The 13,062-nt window shown below is 50.1% G+C and overlaps 4 protein-coding genes across 4 annotated transcripts; 3 read left to right on the forward strand and 1 right to left on the reverse strand.

Moving 5' to 3' along the window:
• Positions 1-1,398: 1,398 nt before the first annotated feature.
• On the reverse strand, positions 1,399-1,767 carry F9C07_2103306 (uncharacterized protein; the record flags this gene model as incomplete). Its single annotated transcript, XM_071508954.1, has 2 exons — positions 1,399-1,497; positions 1,543-1,767. 2 exons carry the CDS (start codon positions 1,765-1,767, stop codon positions 1,399-1,401), a joined length of 324 nt encoding a protein of 107 aa, XP_071366880.1.
• Positions 1,768-2,026: 259 nt separating this feature from the next.
• On the forward strand, positions 2,027-3,763 carry F9C07_2229282 (putative cell surface metalloreductase FreA-like protein; the record flags this gene model as incomplete). The annotated part of the gene is made up of 3 exons (XM_041287387.1): positions 2,027-2,515; positions 2,565-3,606; positions 3,657-3,763. 3 exons carry the CDS (start codon positions 2,027-2,029, stop codon positions 3,761-3,763), a joined length of 1,638 nt encoding a protein of 545 aa, XP_041149986.1.
• A 641-nt stretch (positions 3,764-4,404) lies between these two features.
• On the forward strand, positions 4,405-7,081 carry F9C07_1839838 (uncharacterized protein). Its single transcript, XM_071508429.1, has 8 exons — positions 4,405-4,711; positions 4,765-4,812; positions 4,861-5,067; positions 5,118-5,159; positions 5,212-5,371; positions 5,436-6,531; positions 6,580-6,922; positions 6,979-7,081. Exons 1-7 carry the CDS (start codon positions 4,685-4,687, stop codon positions 6,905-6,907), a joined length of 1,908 nt encoding a protein of 635 aa, XP_071366881.1. The 5' UTR covers positions 4,405-4,684; the 3' UTR covers positions 6,908-6,922; positions 6,979-7,081.
• A 3,756-nt stretch (positions 7,082-10,837) lies between these two features.
• Positions 10,838-13,019, forward strand: F9C07_5384 (uncharacterized protein; the record flags this gene model as incomplete). Its single annotated transcript, XM_071511350.1, has 6 exons — positions 10,838-10,864; positions 11,019-11,204; positions 11,255-11,296; positions 11,344-11,494; positions 11,547-12,642; positions 12,692-13,019. The coding sequence occupies 6 exons, from the start codon at positions 10,838-10,840 to the stop codon at positions 13,017-13,019; spliced, it is 1,830 nt and encodes a 609-aa protein (XP_071366882.1).
• Between the last annotated feature and the right edge of the window lie 43 nt (positions 13,020-13,062).

Raw genomic sequence — 13,062 nt, forward strand, 5'->3', positions numbered from 1 at the left:
TCGGATCGTTCCTTCGTGTACCTTTGTGGCGCCGACCCTCCAACCGAGCTCCCTCCAGGTAAAGCTTCTGCCCGCAGGAAGCGCATTTAACTCCTGCAACAGCTTTCCCACTTGATGCTTGGTAAAGGAACGCCTACGTCCTCTTCGTTTGGCCAGGCGTTCTCGCAGGGGAGTGCACTGTGTGGCCAAGAGGGATGACGGCCTCTGGATCCTAACCATCCTTTCCCGGATAGATCTGATCAAGTATGTTGCCAAAAGGGACGAGACAAAGAGCAGATACATTGTGTAGATTAAGCACTTCTTGGTTTTCCACAGGCTGTGGGTTCCAGCTTGGTCATCTATTTAAATCTACGTCCAGAGTACCTTACCAGATGCGCTAAATATAGGTCCAACCTCCTGACTTGCGGAGCCAGAAGGTTGAGTGCGATATTACCTCATGTTCTCCAAAATTGCACCACGGTCCTGCATCACTCCCCTGTTCATATGTGAAAAAGATCAAAGATGGAAAAGGGCCATCACTAAGCATCCTCCCGAGCACCTTTGAATACTTTTTTGGTCTATTTTTGCTTGGATCCTTCGTTCGCTAGAACAGATGACAGACAACAGCGTACATTTTAGAGTTAGCAGGTGCCAATGGTGGGGTTATCCTGAAAGCAAGGGTCAACTATCCCTTCCTGTCACCACGACCTGATTTTCCGAATGCAAGCCAGATCTGGCCAACTACCTTCTTGTGGCAGACCGAACTTCTATCGCCAACTCCGGACAGCGTTTCCCTCTGCGGAGCTCCATTCTACTCATCTTCCATGTCCACGATTTCTGCGGCTGGTCCACTGCAATGCCGTTTCATACTAATTCAAGCGCACGGGTCATTACGTAGATAACAGTGCGAGGTTGATGGTTTCCTCCTGCTGCTGCGTACTAGCGCCTTCATTGGAACAGACAACGGGAGGCACTGACGTCCCTTGATTGGCTCGCATGCTCTATTGCGGATGTCAACGGCTGCGCGAGATAATGATTGGTTGAGAGAGAAATGGTTTCCGCAAGACTAATAATATCAGCTCTCCGATTTGTTGTGCGTGCCGAGTTACTGCTTTAAATAATGCCCAGACGGAATCTAGTCTCGGAACGCTTGGGCATTTGTCGCATCGTCTCACTATGAGAGACTGAAGACCTCTTGGCGTGCTCGGATAATGACTGGCAGATGAGCAGCGCTGTGGAGTGTGGGGTCCGCAGTCAGCCCGCAATGATTCGCGTTATAGTACTGTTCGAAGAAATTTCGGGATACGCCCTTCCAGAGATTCACCATTCACACATAAAATCACGACTTCATTCTGAGGAGCATCCTCTATAGTTCAAGATTGAGCAGTTTATAGGATAAGCAAGGCCCATATTTTGTCTTCATCCTCGTTCCGGCGATGGGCTCACTGCCGGACTCTCCTTTGCTTGAGATACGATGTCGTGCAATCTCTCCTTGACGGGCCGAGGATAGTATGTCGTCTAGCGATGTAAGTCGTGTGGTGTGGAAAAGCTAACGGATCTTACCAGATTCGATAATGTATCTAGCCATTCTTTTTGTGATGATGAATCTAAAATATATATTTGTCCAGTCTTGTGAATCCGAATGGCCAAGAAGACGTCAGATTCGCATTCGAGGCAAAATTCGGCAGCCTTCTTGAAGAGGCCCTTCTTGCGCCTGTGACGTTGCTGTGTCTTTGCTCGAGCACTGTCTGAGTGACGTTTCTTTGTGAACAAAGCTTTATTAGACATCGCGTGTTTTCCAGATAGACGAGGGGCAGAAGAATCTCAATCATGGTGTATCGGTCTCTAATATATACCTTAAGCCATCGTTCTGAGGGCCGTTGCGGAACGGCGAGACCTTCATGTTTGACATTCCGCAGAATATATTCTATACTTGGAGTCACACCGCAGAGAGACCGCGTGTTGTGAGCATTCACATATAAATAGGCCTGTCTTTTCCCAGAGAACTCCATCCAGATTGAGTCGTCATTCACTATCTCAAGGAAGAATGCAAGGGCCAGACATTTATGCCATTGTGGTTGGCAGTATTTTGGCTGGTCTTCTCCTTATCCGTATCTTGTCCACCATCACCAGCTGGACGAACCTGATCACCGTCTTGGTTTCCCGACATCTAACGCTCCCTCTGGTCGTCAACCGACATCGATACTGGGGCCCCTGGACACGGGCTACTGCTTTAGTTCACTTATCTTTTATTGCAGTTAATGTCTTTCCTGTCTTCTTTCGTGTGAAGTCCTTGTCTAGTGCTGGCCACCGCGCAGCAGAACTAGCCCTCATCAACTTGGTTTTCCCTTTATGCGCCAACCACTTGAGCCATCTTGCTGACCTCCTTGGCATCACTCTACGCACCTGTCGAAAAATTCATCGGACATGCGGTTGGATGGGCTTTGCCTTGCTGGCATTTCATGTAGTTGCGGCAGTTCAGGAACCAGGGTTTGGCTTTCCGCTCAATGAATCGAAGAATCTTTGGACTACGATCGTATGTTCCATCGCTGGGAGTGTTTTGATTTCCCTCTGACATTCTGAAGGCAGGTATATCACTGGGTCTCCTTGCGATCCTTTCCATACAATGGCTCCGACGGTTTTCCTACGAGATCTTCCTCCGAACGCATCAAGCCCTCGCCGGGCTCTTTGTATACGGTACTTGGCGGCATCTACCGGCTGGAAGCCGCCGTTCGCGACCTTATCTGTTGGTCGCCCTCGGGGCCTTCGGTCTCTCCTTCCTTTTACAATTGGTGATATTTTTATATCGGAATGGCCTCTGCGCAGGACGCGGCTCTCCCAGGGCTCTAGTTACATTCACTTCGAGGAAAGCCGAAAATGGAGACCGTGTTGCGACAGCTACCCATATTCGAGTCCTACTGCCTCGACCTATAAAGGTCGAGGCCGGACAGTACATCAACCTCTGGGTTCCGTCCGTCAGCCTGTGGTCATGGGCACAGACGCATCCTTTCACCGTCACCTCCTGGTCCAAAGGAGGCCAAGAAACAATGGAACTCCTCGTTCAGCCACGCCGTGGCTTTTCTGCAGACCTTCTTCGCTACGCCAACGGGGCGATGGATGGGTCCGTTTCGTTCCTAGCCCTCTTCACCGGTCCTCACGGCACGACCATAGATGCCAGCCACTATGAAAGCGTCCTGGTAGTGGCCGGTGGTTTCGGTATCGCGGCAGCTATTTCTCATCTGAAAAGACTGATCTACGGATATAACACATATACCTCACTGGTCCGCCGAGTGCATCTGGTCTGGCAGGTGGAGTCGATTGATGAGATCGCTGCGGCACGACATCTACTAAACAACCTCCTGGATGATGACATCTTGGATGCGGGCTATGTCTGTTTACCGACGATTTCCAAGAAGTCTCCTTCGATTCTCCACATCTCCATGTTTGTCAGGAGCGGCCTCGAGCAGAAGAAAGTACCCTTTGGTGAGCACGAACGAGCGTGCCTCTACCAAGGCGTGCCCGATTATCAACATATTATTGCGCTTGAGGCATCCGGTGAAGAAATTGAAAGACTATCTAACATCCAGCACAACATCCAGGACGACCAAGGCAGGCTGCTAGTGATGGGTAAGGCATTCCTTTCGTCTCTTTTCATATCATAGGCTAAGCTCGGACAGTCTCCACAGCGGCTGAGGTTCGGGACCAACTTCGAGAAACAATGCGAGGATATCTTCGCGAAGGTGTAAAGCTCGTTGAGTTGGATTACCAACCTAGCCTTGCGTGAATCGAGGTGTGGAGATTACCACCTTTCGGGCATATATGGTGGGGGATCCAACGAAACTATCCTCTACCGGCTCGTTCCCGAGTCCCGGATGACTCGAAACCGACGGTTCTCAGGGAATAGGTATAAGGTGAATTTCGATTATCCGACCGGTCGTTCCTGGAGTTAATATTGCAGAAGGAATATGCTGGGGCTATTGATCTGTTACATTGTTTTAATTTGGACCGGTGGAGGCTGCCAAGGAAAGAGAATCCGGGGAAATAAGATCACTCGCCTCGAACGAGTGGATAAAGTTGGAAGTTTTCTCAAAAGGTATTCAAACACCAACAAAAAGGTCGTTGAGAAACCGCCAAAGCTTGGATGATCGTGGGGTAGGAAGGGAGGAAAACAAAAATATGTGGAAAACAAAAAGAAATAAAAATACGTGGAAAATAAAAAGAAATAAATAGAACCAATTAAAAGTAAGAGAATATTATATTGAAACAAATAAATGAGAACTGATTTTTTCTAATGGTTTTTTTTTAATGATCTCCCTCTGATCAACAAACTGACGGCCTTGGCGCGAGCCGGCGGGGGGTAGGTCCCGGTATTCTTAGAGTCTGGATCACGGTCGCCGAACTTCTTGACGTTAAACCATCGATTCTGCCCTCTTCCTTGACACTCTCTCAAGGAACTAGGCACTCTGAGTTTCTTTCCATTTCCATAGCTCCTATCCTATAAAAGCTAGCCATCCGCCGTCTTTCAACAATGTTTCTTCTCCCCCCAATTTACTCCAACCGATCTGGGCTTCCAGTTCCCACTCCTTTTTGTCTTTGCGACCGTCGAAATCGACTTCCGTCGGTTAATACATCCATATCTGTCTGTCGTTACCTATAAAGTTCCCTCTTTCATTTGCTCTATCGTTTCCTGCGGCTGGCCGCTAAAATGCTGCTTCTCTCGGTCGGTCTCTATGTAAGTTCGACCTCCTAGCCGTCTTTCAAACGCTGACCGTCCTTCTATCCAAGGTTCCGCGGCCCGGTGAGATTTACCTAGATGAAGATGCGTGTTCCGACGTGAGTGCCTCATTCTCGACTACGGTATCCATACTCAAGAGAGTCTAGTTGGTCAATCGGCTGGGCGCAAACCTAAAGCGCCTGGTGTCGCTCAACCTGGAGAATATTATCAGCATCCTGAACCGGGCTCAAATAGGAGGTTATATTCGATGGCATATGCTATGGCATGTGCTATTGAACGCAGCAGATGAGCCAGTATCATCGACTTACCGCATTTGCGAGAACACATACATTGTCACTCTCACGACGGTTGATGTGAGTTCATTTCCCTGTGTCTCTCCAGCCGCTCATCTCGTGTATCTCAGGGACCTGGACTCGGCTCGCTGGACGAGCGGCAACTTTGTGAGGTGAGCAGATATACTGGTCTTATGCACATCATCGATTCTTACTGTTGTTTAGCTGCTACAAGCTCTTGGGGATGGGTTTAATGAGCTCAGGAAGCTCAGCGTGGACCAAGTCACACATGTCCTTGACTGTCTTCGCATTATCGGCATCTTGAAATGTTCTACGGTGGGACCGCCTGTCCTACCACCGCCCAGCACTTCGTCAGTCTCGTCTGGTAACTATCCCTCCTGACCCCACATCCGCTCTCACTTCAGTCTCATGATCTATTTTCATATCAGAGCATTATGGCATGGACCCTCCGCGGCCGGCGCCACCTCAAGTAAAGTCTCTTCCGCCTAATGGGGAACGTTTGCATTCGACGGTCTCACTCTCACATCCTGCTGAGACGTTTGACCTCTTGTCGAGCGAGCTTCAACCCCTGACTAACGGTCAGCCTGCAACGCCCACGTTCAATAATGCTGAATGCTTCAGCCCCGGGCCTGCGAATGCACTTCCTTGGCCGAATGGCGACGCAATATCTTATCTCACCCCCCCTTGCTCCGTCAACTCTCCTTCTGCAGGGCGACCACTCATCTTCCAAAGTGCCAGTGTCAGTCCATTGGGCTACCCATCTATGAACACACCACAGTCGATCGGTACCCCTTCTCTTGCCTCTGTAGCATCTCCCATATGTGCGGCTTCCCCTGGAACTGAAGCAGGCTCTATGTTCAGCCCAGTACTTTCTCCTTGCCCTTCCAATGCTCTTCAAGCGGCCCGGCCACTCATCCTTCCTGGTTCTTCTGGGGTGAGCTCACCGCACCGCCGAGCCACCGGCACACCACGCTCGCCCATGGACCCACACCAGAGAGAGGTAGTGGTGAGGATGCTGCAATCGTGTAGATTCCACGACAGGGATTTGCCCCTCAAGGAGCGCCAGATCCACCAAATCCTTAGAGCAGGAGCCGCAATTACCACGCAGGATCCTTCAGAAATGCTAACTCCACTTCTTCGGGCAGGCCCTGCACAGTCGAGCCTGGACAGTCTCGGGGTCCCAGAAGAATGGGAAGGGATAAATGGAGCAGTCAATTGTCTCCGGTTGCTTGATGCGGATAGGGACAAGAGGAATTCTTTTACTCTTAAACCTCTAGCAAGACGCATCATGCAGATATTGCTCTACATCAACTATGAAAAGCTCCGAAAAAGGAGTGACACTGACGTGCTCAACCGTATACTTGATGCCTACGTTGATGATCCGAATGCGGCGAGAACAGAACAGTCCCGCAAAAATAGGTTCCATTCTTTTCATATACGGCGGGGCAAATGGTGGTGGAGGCTTGCAGCATCATTAGGTTTCGGCATCCTGTTGATCGCTGCCGAGGACTTGATGAACATCATGTATGTCTGACGAATTTTCATACTAACTTAAGCCTAACCAAGTGCTAGGAACATCGACACGTTTACTAACGATCAGATGGACGCTTTCATCGCTTTTATCCTGCACTGTTATCCAGGCACTGTCGAACTCTTCCGGTCATTGGAGCCTGTGGCGATATCCATCTTGAATGGAGAAGTGCCGCCCAGCTTTAGTGAACTTATTTTTAGCGATGACAGTGGGCTTCTCAGTCAGAAGGCATTGTGGATAGCTCACAATAATGACCAGCAAGCGTTGGCGGCCCAGTGGACGAGCACTCCCTGGGTGGTCGAGAAAAGCAAACTCCTGGCGAACGAGAAACTTGCGCAGTTCCTTGCCTTTCTGGATGGAGGAGCATAACTGCCCTGGGCCTAGGTACGTTCAGCCGTCGCGGTACCTATATCTAGAAGCCAACCTGAAGCGTTGTCAAGGTTCGTCATTGCCCTTTTCCTAGTACGCTGAGATCAGTGTGACGGCCGATTGCGAAGACTTACGCCCTAGAAGGAGATTGGCGAAGAATAGCTTATGGGAATGGCGAGCGTGGTTGTAAAACGCTTCAGCCGTCGGATGGTAGATTCGTATGGAACGTGATTGCCATGTTGATATGGACTTGGGGGTGTCTTCATAGTTTACGCTCATGGCGCCAAGGGAATGGGTTTAAGTACGAATGTTATTGTGATTTTCAGCATCCCCCTATCATCGCAAATTCCGGTTTCATCTGCAAGGTTCCTTCCTTTCTTCCTCCTACGGCAGGGTATCTTTGCCTCGGATCACCTTCGCGAGCATAAGACGGGTGGTACCTTCACAGACTTATTGGTTCGTTAAGCCTCCTGACTATAGGCCTAGATACTATTTAAGCCTTCAGTCGCCATACTCATGCCTTGTCTCTAATGTACCACGACCATGCGGGGTCAGCGCCAGTATCCTAGGATATTGAAACAGGCGTCGTGAGTGCTACGATGGGGCAACAGTGGCTTTCCCGCGTCCTCTCGCTCATCTTCTAGGTCACAGCTCCGGGCATCGCGCCCGTCACAGCGCCTACGTGTGTGAGTCATTGTGTAGAGAATAGGTCGTTGGCTTTCCTCCAGACGATGCGGCACCAGCGCCTCAGAAATCCGTGTTGAGGCAGCTGATCACATTCAATGATGCCATCCTCAATTGGCTCGCAGGAGGTTCTGCGGATGTGGAGCATTCTGCAGTAGTAATGATTGGTCAGGATCATTCTTCGTCCGCAGTCCTCCGCAGCCCTCGTCTGACAGATGTTGTAGAATGTGTCTCATACATAGATATCTAATACTGCTACCACGTCCGCAAAGCCCTGGCCTGAGTTACAAGGTCAGGAAGATTGTATCTGCCCGATTGGGCATGCCGGATTCGAATCTTGATGGGGAACAATGACCGCCGATGTGGGTCTGTGGTGCCATTTGCATTGCTTCCCGCCGCAGCGCTTGCCCATCTACGACCGCAGGATCTCCTCATTAGAATCTGATTACGCAGAGAATATTCTCTGGTTCTTCCTACGTCTCAGATATGTCTCAACTTTGCCCTCAAGTGCCTTCTGTCGATGGTTTAAAGGGATGCCTCGTCCCCAATTGTGGTCAACCAATTTGATTCTAGCAACAACATCGTAAGGTCAACCCCACTCTCAGCATACACAATACAAATGCCCTTGAAAGTCAGATATACCACCGAACGCAAAAAAAAGAATTGACACCTGACACCCTTGATAAACTACCCAAGAGAGATAATGAAGGATATTCCATCTTATGAAAACCCCCTCCGTCCGGAAAAGCCACTATTTAACGATATAAGTCACCGTCGTGGCGGATTACATATTGTCGTCTATCTGCCCACCTGGTTATATCTGGGGCTTATTGCAACCCTGGTTTCTCTCGTCCTAATCGGAGCATTTATCCTATGTCGTCTGCTTGTCTTCCTTATCCCCTTGTCTTAAGATATCCCTGTCATCTGCCTCCCGAGTGCGTTTTCTGGGGGCGTGACCTGGTATCCGGGGGCATTTTCTGGCTGTGGCGCTTTCCAGGATGGCCAGGCTGGGTCTCAGGTTCTTAACATCCTGATGCATTTCTAACCTTAGCCCAAGAGAGAGGAGGGAATCGGACCCATCAATGCACTTTTTAACCCCGGAACGGTCCCGGAACCAAACCAGTAAAGCATTTTTTGATGCTACCAGATCCGTACATCTTGGTGGACTTCTTGGAGCTGGTAACAAATATGCATTCCGGTTACAGTGGTACTGCCTTCTTTCTTGAAATGATCTATTTTAAATCGGAAACTGTACAGTAAACCGGCGGGGATAAAGAGAGGGCAAAGACGAAGAGACGTTAAGTACAAAAGGTTAAAGCAATGACACTTCTATTTCCTGATGAAAAAAAATATCCATGGCTCCTTGGTAAGCTAAGAACCAGCAGGCACGAGCAGGCACGGATGGTATACTTCGGGTGGTCCCTGTGGGGTTGTCTTGAAGTGCAGGACTCGAGTTCTAAATCAGGGCCGAACCTTGACGATGAACGTCAATTCCGCCCTGAAAAGCGGGTAGACCCTCGGACACATTTCTATTCTCTGGGCCCATTTTCCGCCGATGGTGTGCAAGCAAATCATCCCTGATTCAACACTGTTCCTATCCCCAGTGCAGGATGCCGCCCAAGCCTTCCTTCTCTCTCCCACGTTAATTATCACCAGGACCACGAGGATGCCAAGATTGACTCCCTGATGCACCTGGATCTCGACGCGAGGGGACATTGAAGGTTGCCAAATACCAGAGGGGTACTTGACCCTGCTCTCTACGAAGCCAAAAAAGACAAAGACGAGAGGGGGTATTGTGCTTTCAACACCGATGACGTATGAACTGGTGGAGCCTGGTAGGGCCAGAACAGTCTGGCCAATATGTTCCGTTTTCGATGGCAGCACCAACAGCACTAGGCCTAAAAGGGATGCATAGCGAAGGCAAAGAAGCGAACAATCTCCGTATATTCTCCGAATGACCCTGCTGCAAATCATGCTCGCATGGATTGAGCGCATCGCTTATACAGACCGTGGCAATGCAAGATGTCTGCGCGTACGGCCTCAATGTATATAGTGTTCAGACTCCCCAAGTTGTAGTAGAGCCCCTCACTAACCCCCCGACGGCCAGCTTTCTATTGGCGCCGTCTTTCGCGCACCCCGTTGGCATTGACTCTCCGATTGACGCGTATCTTTCTTTATATGGGAAGAAGTAGAGCATAACCCCTATAGTAGACACCTGATGGGACGCTTGCTGAATGAACGGCTGCGTTCCTCTTCGTTTACCCTCTCCCACCCTCACCAGCGGCACCTCCCGGGGCTCCCCACACCCAACCCCAGATGATCGTAAATATCTGAGAAGAGGCTAGCATCTCGAAGTCTAGTCTGCCTTCGTGGACGGGTCTGCTCAAGTATGCCACCGATAGAGACCAGGAATGTAGCATATCAATACGGGAAATCAAAATCAATGGCTTCCTGGTTTCCTACGCTGACGGGCCTCGAACTGGTAACGAGAAGCCCGCCATTCTAAATTTAGAAGTCCTGCACCGACCAGCATTTACCCCCAAGTCTTCATCTCACTCCAAATACAGTAGATGCTGGAGTACGCAAGAGCATGACATATGCCATTGATGATTTTCTCATAACCAATGTGAAACGAACGCTCTAAGTATCGCCACGTTTTCCGCACCTCTTAAGTGCAGAGATAAAAATGGAGACGACGCTAAGAATAGGGCAAAAGGAAATGGCCCAAAGCGATGAAGCGGAAACGCTCAGAATCTAGCGCCCTAGTTTTCGAGCCAGGAGGCAGTGTCTGCCTTTCGCTGCTCGCTCTCCGTTCTTATATAAACCCTCTCCTGCAACACGCCTTGATGTATTCGTGCATTCCTTCGCACAAATTGATAAGGACAACGGCGTTCGTTCAGTGTCGACAGGTGGGGCGGTGTTGATCCCCCGAATACTGAGGGCCACGGTTTTTGAACACCTTCATTCTGCTCCCAGGAACTCTGTACCCAGCAACTTTGGACACTTTTGCCCGGTCATCTTTTTTCTGAGGCCCCTTTCGACTCGCTCCCTATAAAAGCCAGTTATTCTCCCTCTTTCCACGATGCTCCTTTTCTACCCCAGGCCTTTTTTTCCGGGCCATTTTCTGTCCTTTCCTGCCCATCGACCGAGCTTTCTCTCCGCTGATAACTCCAACCATCGTCTCTCGCTACCAAGTGCTCTTCTCTCGATTTGTTCTCCCAATTTCCCTGCGGCTGGCCCGCTAGGATGCTCGTCATCACCCTCGGCCTCAGCGTACGTGCGCCCCTTTCATCGAACATCGATTACCGTCTGACCCATTGTCTTCAAAGGCCCATCCGACCGACACACTTTACCTCGATGAGGATGGATGTTCAGACGTGCGTCAAGTAAACCTCCCTCCACAGAGCTGGCGGCTTACACTCCCTAGTTGACCAACCGACTGGGCCGGAGACTGAGGCGGCTCGGATTGCTCGGCGTGGAATACATCATTGACCTGTTGAGACTGGCTCAAAGAGGTGGATTTATTCGATGGCATATGGTGAATGTGGATCAGGAGGTGCTATCATCGAATTTCCGGTGCCAGAACACGTACTACGTGGCGTTCGGCTTCGAGGTAAAACCCCTATCCGTCTTCTCTTTGGCTACTAACATAGGATGACCCAGACACTCGGTTCGAACATATTAGATAAGGAGAGCTCGCGCGAGGTAAGTCGCTTGGCACGGCTTGAGATATGGACGCTTACATCTGCTAGTTTCTTCGAGATTTGGGCGAAGATCTAGATGAGCTCCGGAAACTTGAAAGGAATCAGGTAGACTACGTGCTTGATGGGATTTACCAAGTGGGCATGGTGGATTCGGTAACGCCGAGTCAAGTGCCCGTGGATCACGCTTCCTTGCCGTCTGGTAGGTTCTCACCTCTCCCTTTCGCTCCGGTCTAACGATGTCTTTCCCATAGTGATCGATAGTGCGAGCCTCCCAGATGCGATGTCACACTCAGATGCTATCTCCGCGATGGATGGCCTCATGCCATCGGGGCCTTTGAACCCAGGAATGAATGCCGACAACGAATTCGACTGCATTCTGAATGAATTATGCGATTTCTACGACTCCCAGCCGTGTGTTTCGTCTATAGTAGCGACAAATACGGCCGGAGAGTGGCCAGCTCAGATGGCGGTTTCCTCGGATCCTGTCTTCATGGAAGATCAGGCCGATACTACTGTTTTGCCTTTTCTGTCCCTTGGGTCGGAGAATTCTCCAGCAAATCAACAGCTTGCCTCTCTTGACCCTGGGAACACACCCCACCTGACGAGTTCTTCCATGGATTATGCGTCAACGCCAGAATCTGCCGCTACTTTGGAGTCAGAAAGCGGTACCTCGCCATACTATATGACACCTCCTAGTTCCGTCGACTCCCCTTTCGCCGTCCAACCGATCAATCCTCGACGGCCTTCCAGCGGCAATTCAACACACGCTCACGCTGTCCATGTCTGGCGAGAGCATTATATTTCCAGGCAGTTGCAGTGCTGTCAATTCCAGGATAAGAAGAGGAAGAAGGCTTCACCGAGTGATGATAACTGGGTCACTCTAAGCAGTAAGAAGATCTCGCACATTATCAGGGCCTGGGACTATATCCTTCCACATGGCTCTTTAGTGTGCATATCGGAGCTCCCAGAAAAGAACGCCTCTATGTCCATCCGACAAATTCTTGGACTTCCCGAAGTATGGGAGGGAATAGAGGGAGCTGTGAATTACTTTCGGGTGCTTCAATCCGACAAGGACGGCATTGCAAAGCTTGGTTCTCTGGCGAGGCGTTTTGCCCAAATATTTCTCTACCTGAACTTCGAGATGCTCTCTATGGACGGCCATGGCACAGTAGTCAACCGCGTCCTCGACGCCTGCCATGATGAGCCTAATATCACACAACCAAGAGAATCTTGTCGGGACAAATTCTCCACCATACATGTCCGTCGGGGGAAGTGGTGGTGGAGATTTGCGGCCTGTTTGGGATTTGGTATCCTCCTGGTCGCCGATGACCAGCTAATACGGAGATTGTACGTTTGTCCATTCCGTTATCGAACCCTAACTAACCTAAACTTGCAGGAGCAGTGATAGCTTCAAGAACGGACACATTGATGCTTTTATTACCTGTGCCTTTCGGACACGCCCAGGCACTGTCCGTCTTTTCGAGTCATTAGGACCCGTAGCAATGTCCCTTCTGTGCGGAAATGTCCCAGTCAATATCCGCCAAGAATTGGAGGATAAGGCCACTGGTCTTCTGAGACAAGATACAATAAACGCTGCTCTCGAAGCAGATCAGCGCCACCTGGCACTTCAAGAAACTTGGAACACCTGGAGGGCGACGGAAACTGACGTTCTCGCGAACGAGAGCAAGGCTACGTTTCTTGACACACTACGTTCTTCGGGTTAGGCTGCGAAACTCGCGGTCTACGCCATTTTCTTGTGATCCTGCA

The sequence above is a fragment of the Aspergillus flavus genome, chromosome 7 (genome assembly GCF_009017415.1).
Source record: "Aspergillus flavus chromosome 7, complete sequence".
NCBI classification, from domain to species: domain Eukaryota; kingdom Fungi; phylum Ascomycota; class Eurotiomycetes; order Eurotiales; family Aspergillaceae; genus Aspergillus; species Aspergillus flavus.

Coding starts and splice junctions, on each gene's coding strand:
- F9C07_1839838 (XM_071508429.1), top strand. CDS start 4,685: ATGCTGCTTCTCTCGGTCGGTCTCTAT. Junction 4,712..4,764: donor TTCTCTCGGTCGGTCTCTAT/GTAAGTTCGACC, acceptor CTTCTATCCAAG/GTTCCGCGGCCCGGTGAGAT. Junction 4,813..4,860: donor ATGAAGATGCGTGTTCCGAC/GTGAGTGCCTCA, acceptor AAGAGAGTCTAG/TTGGTCAATCGGCTGGGCGC.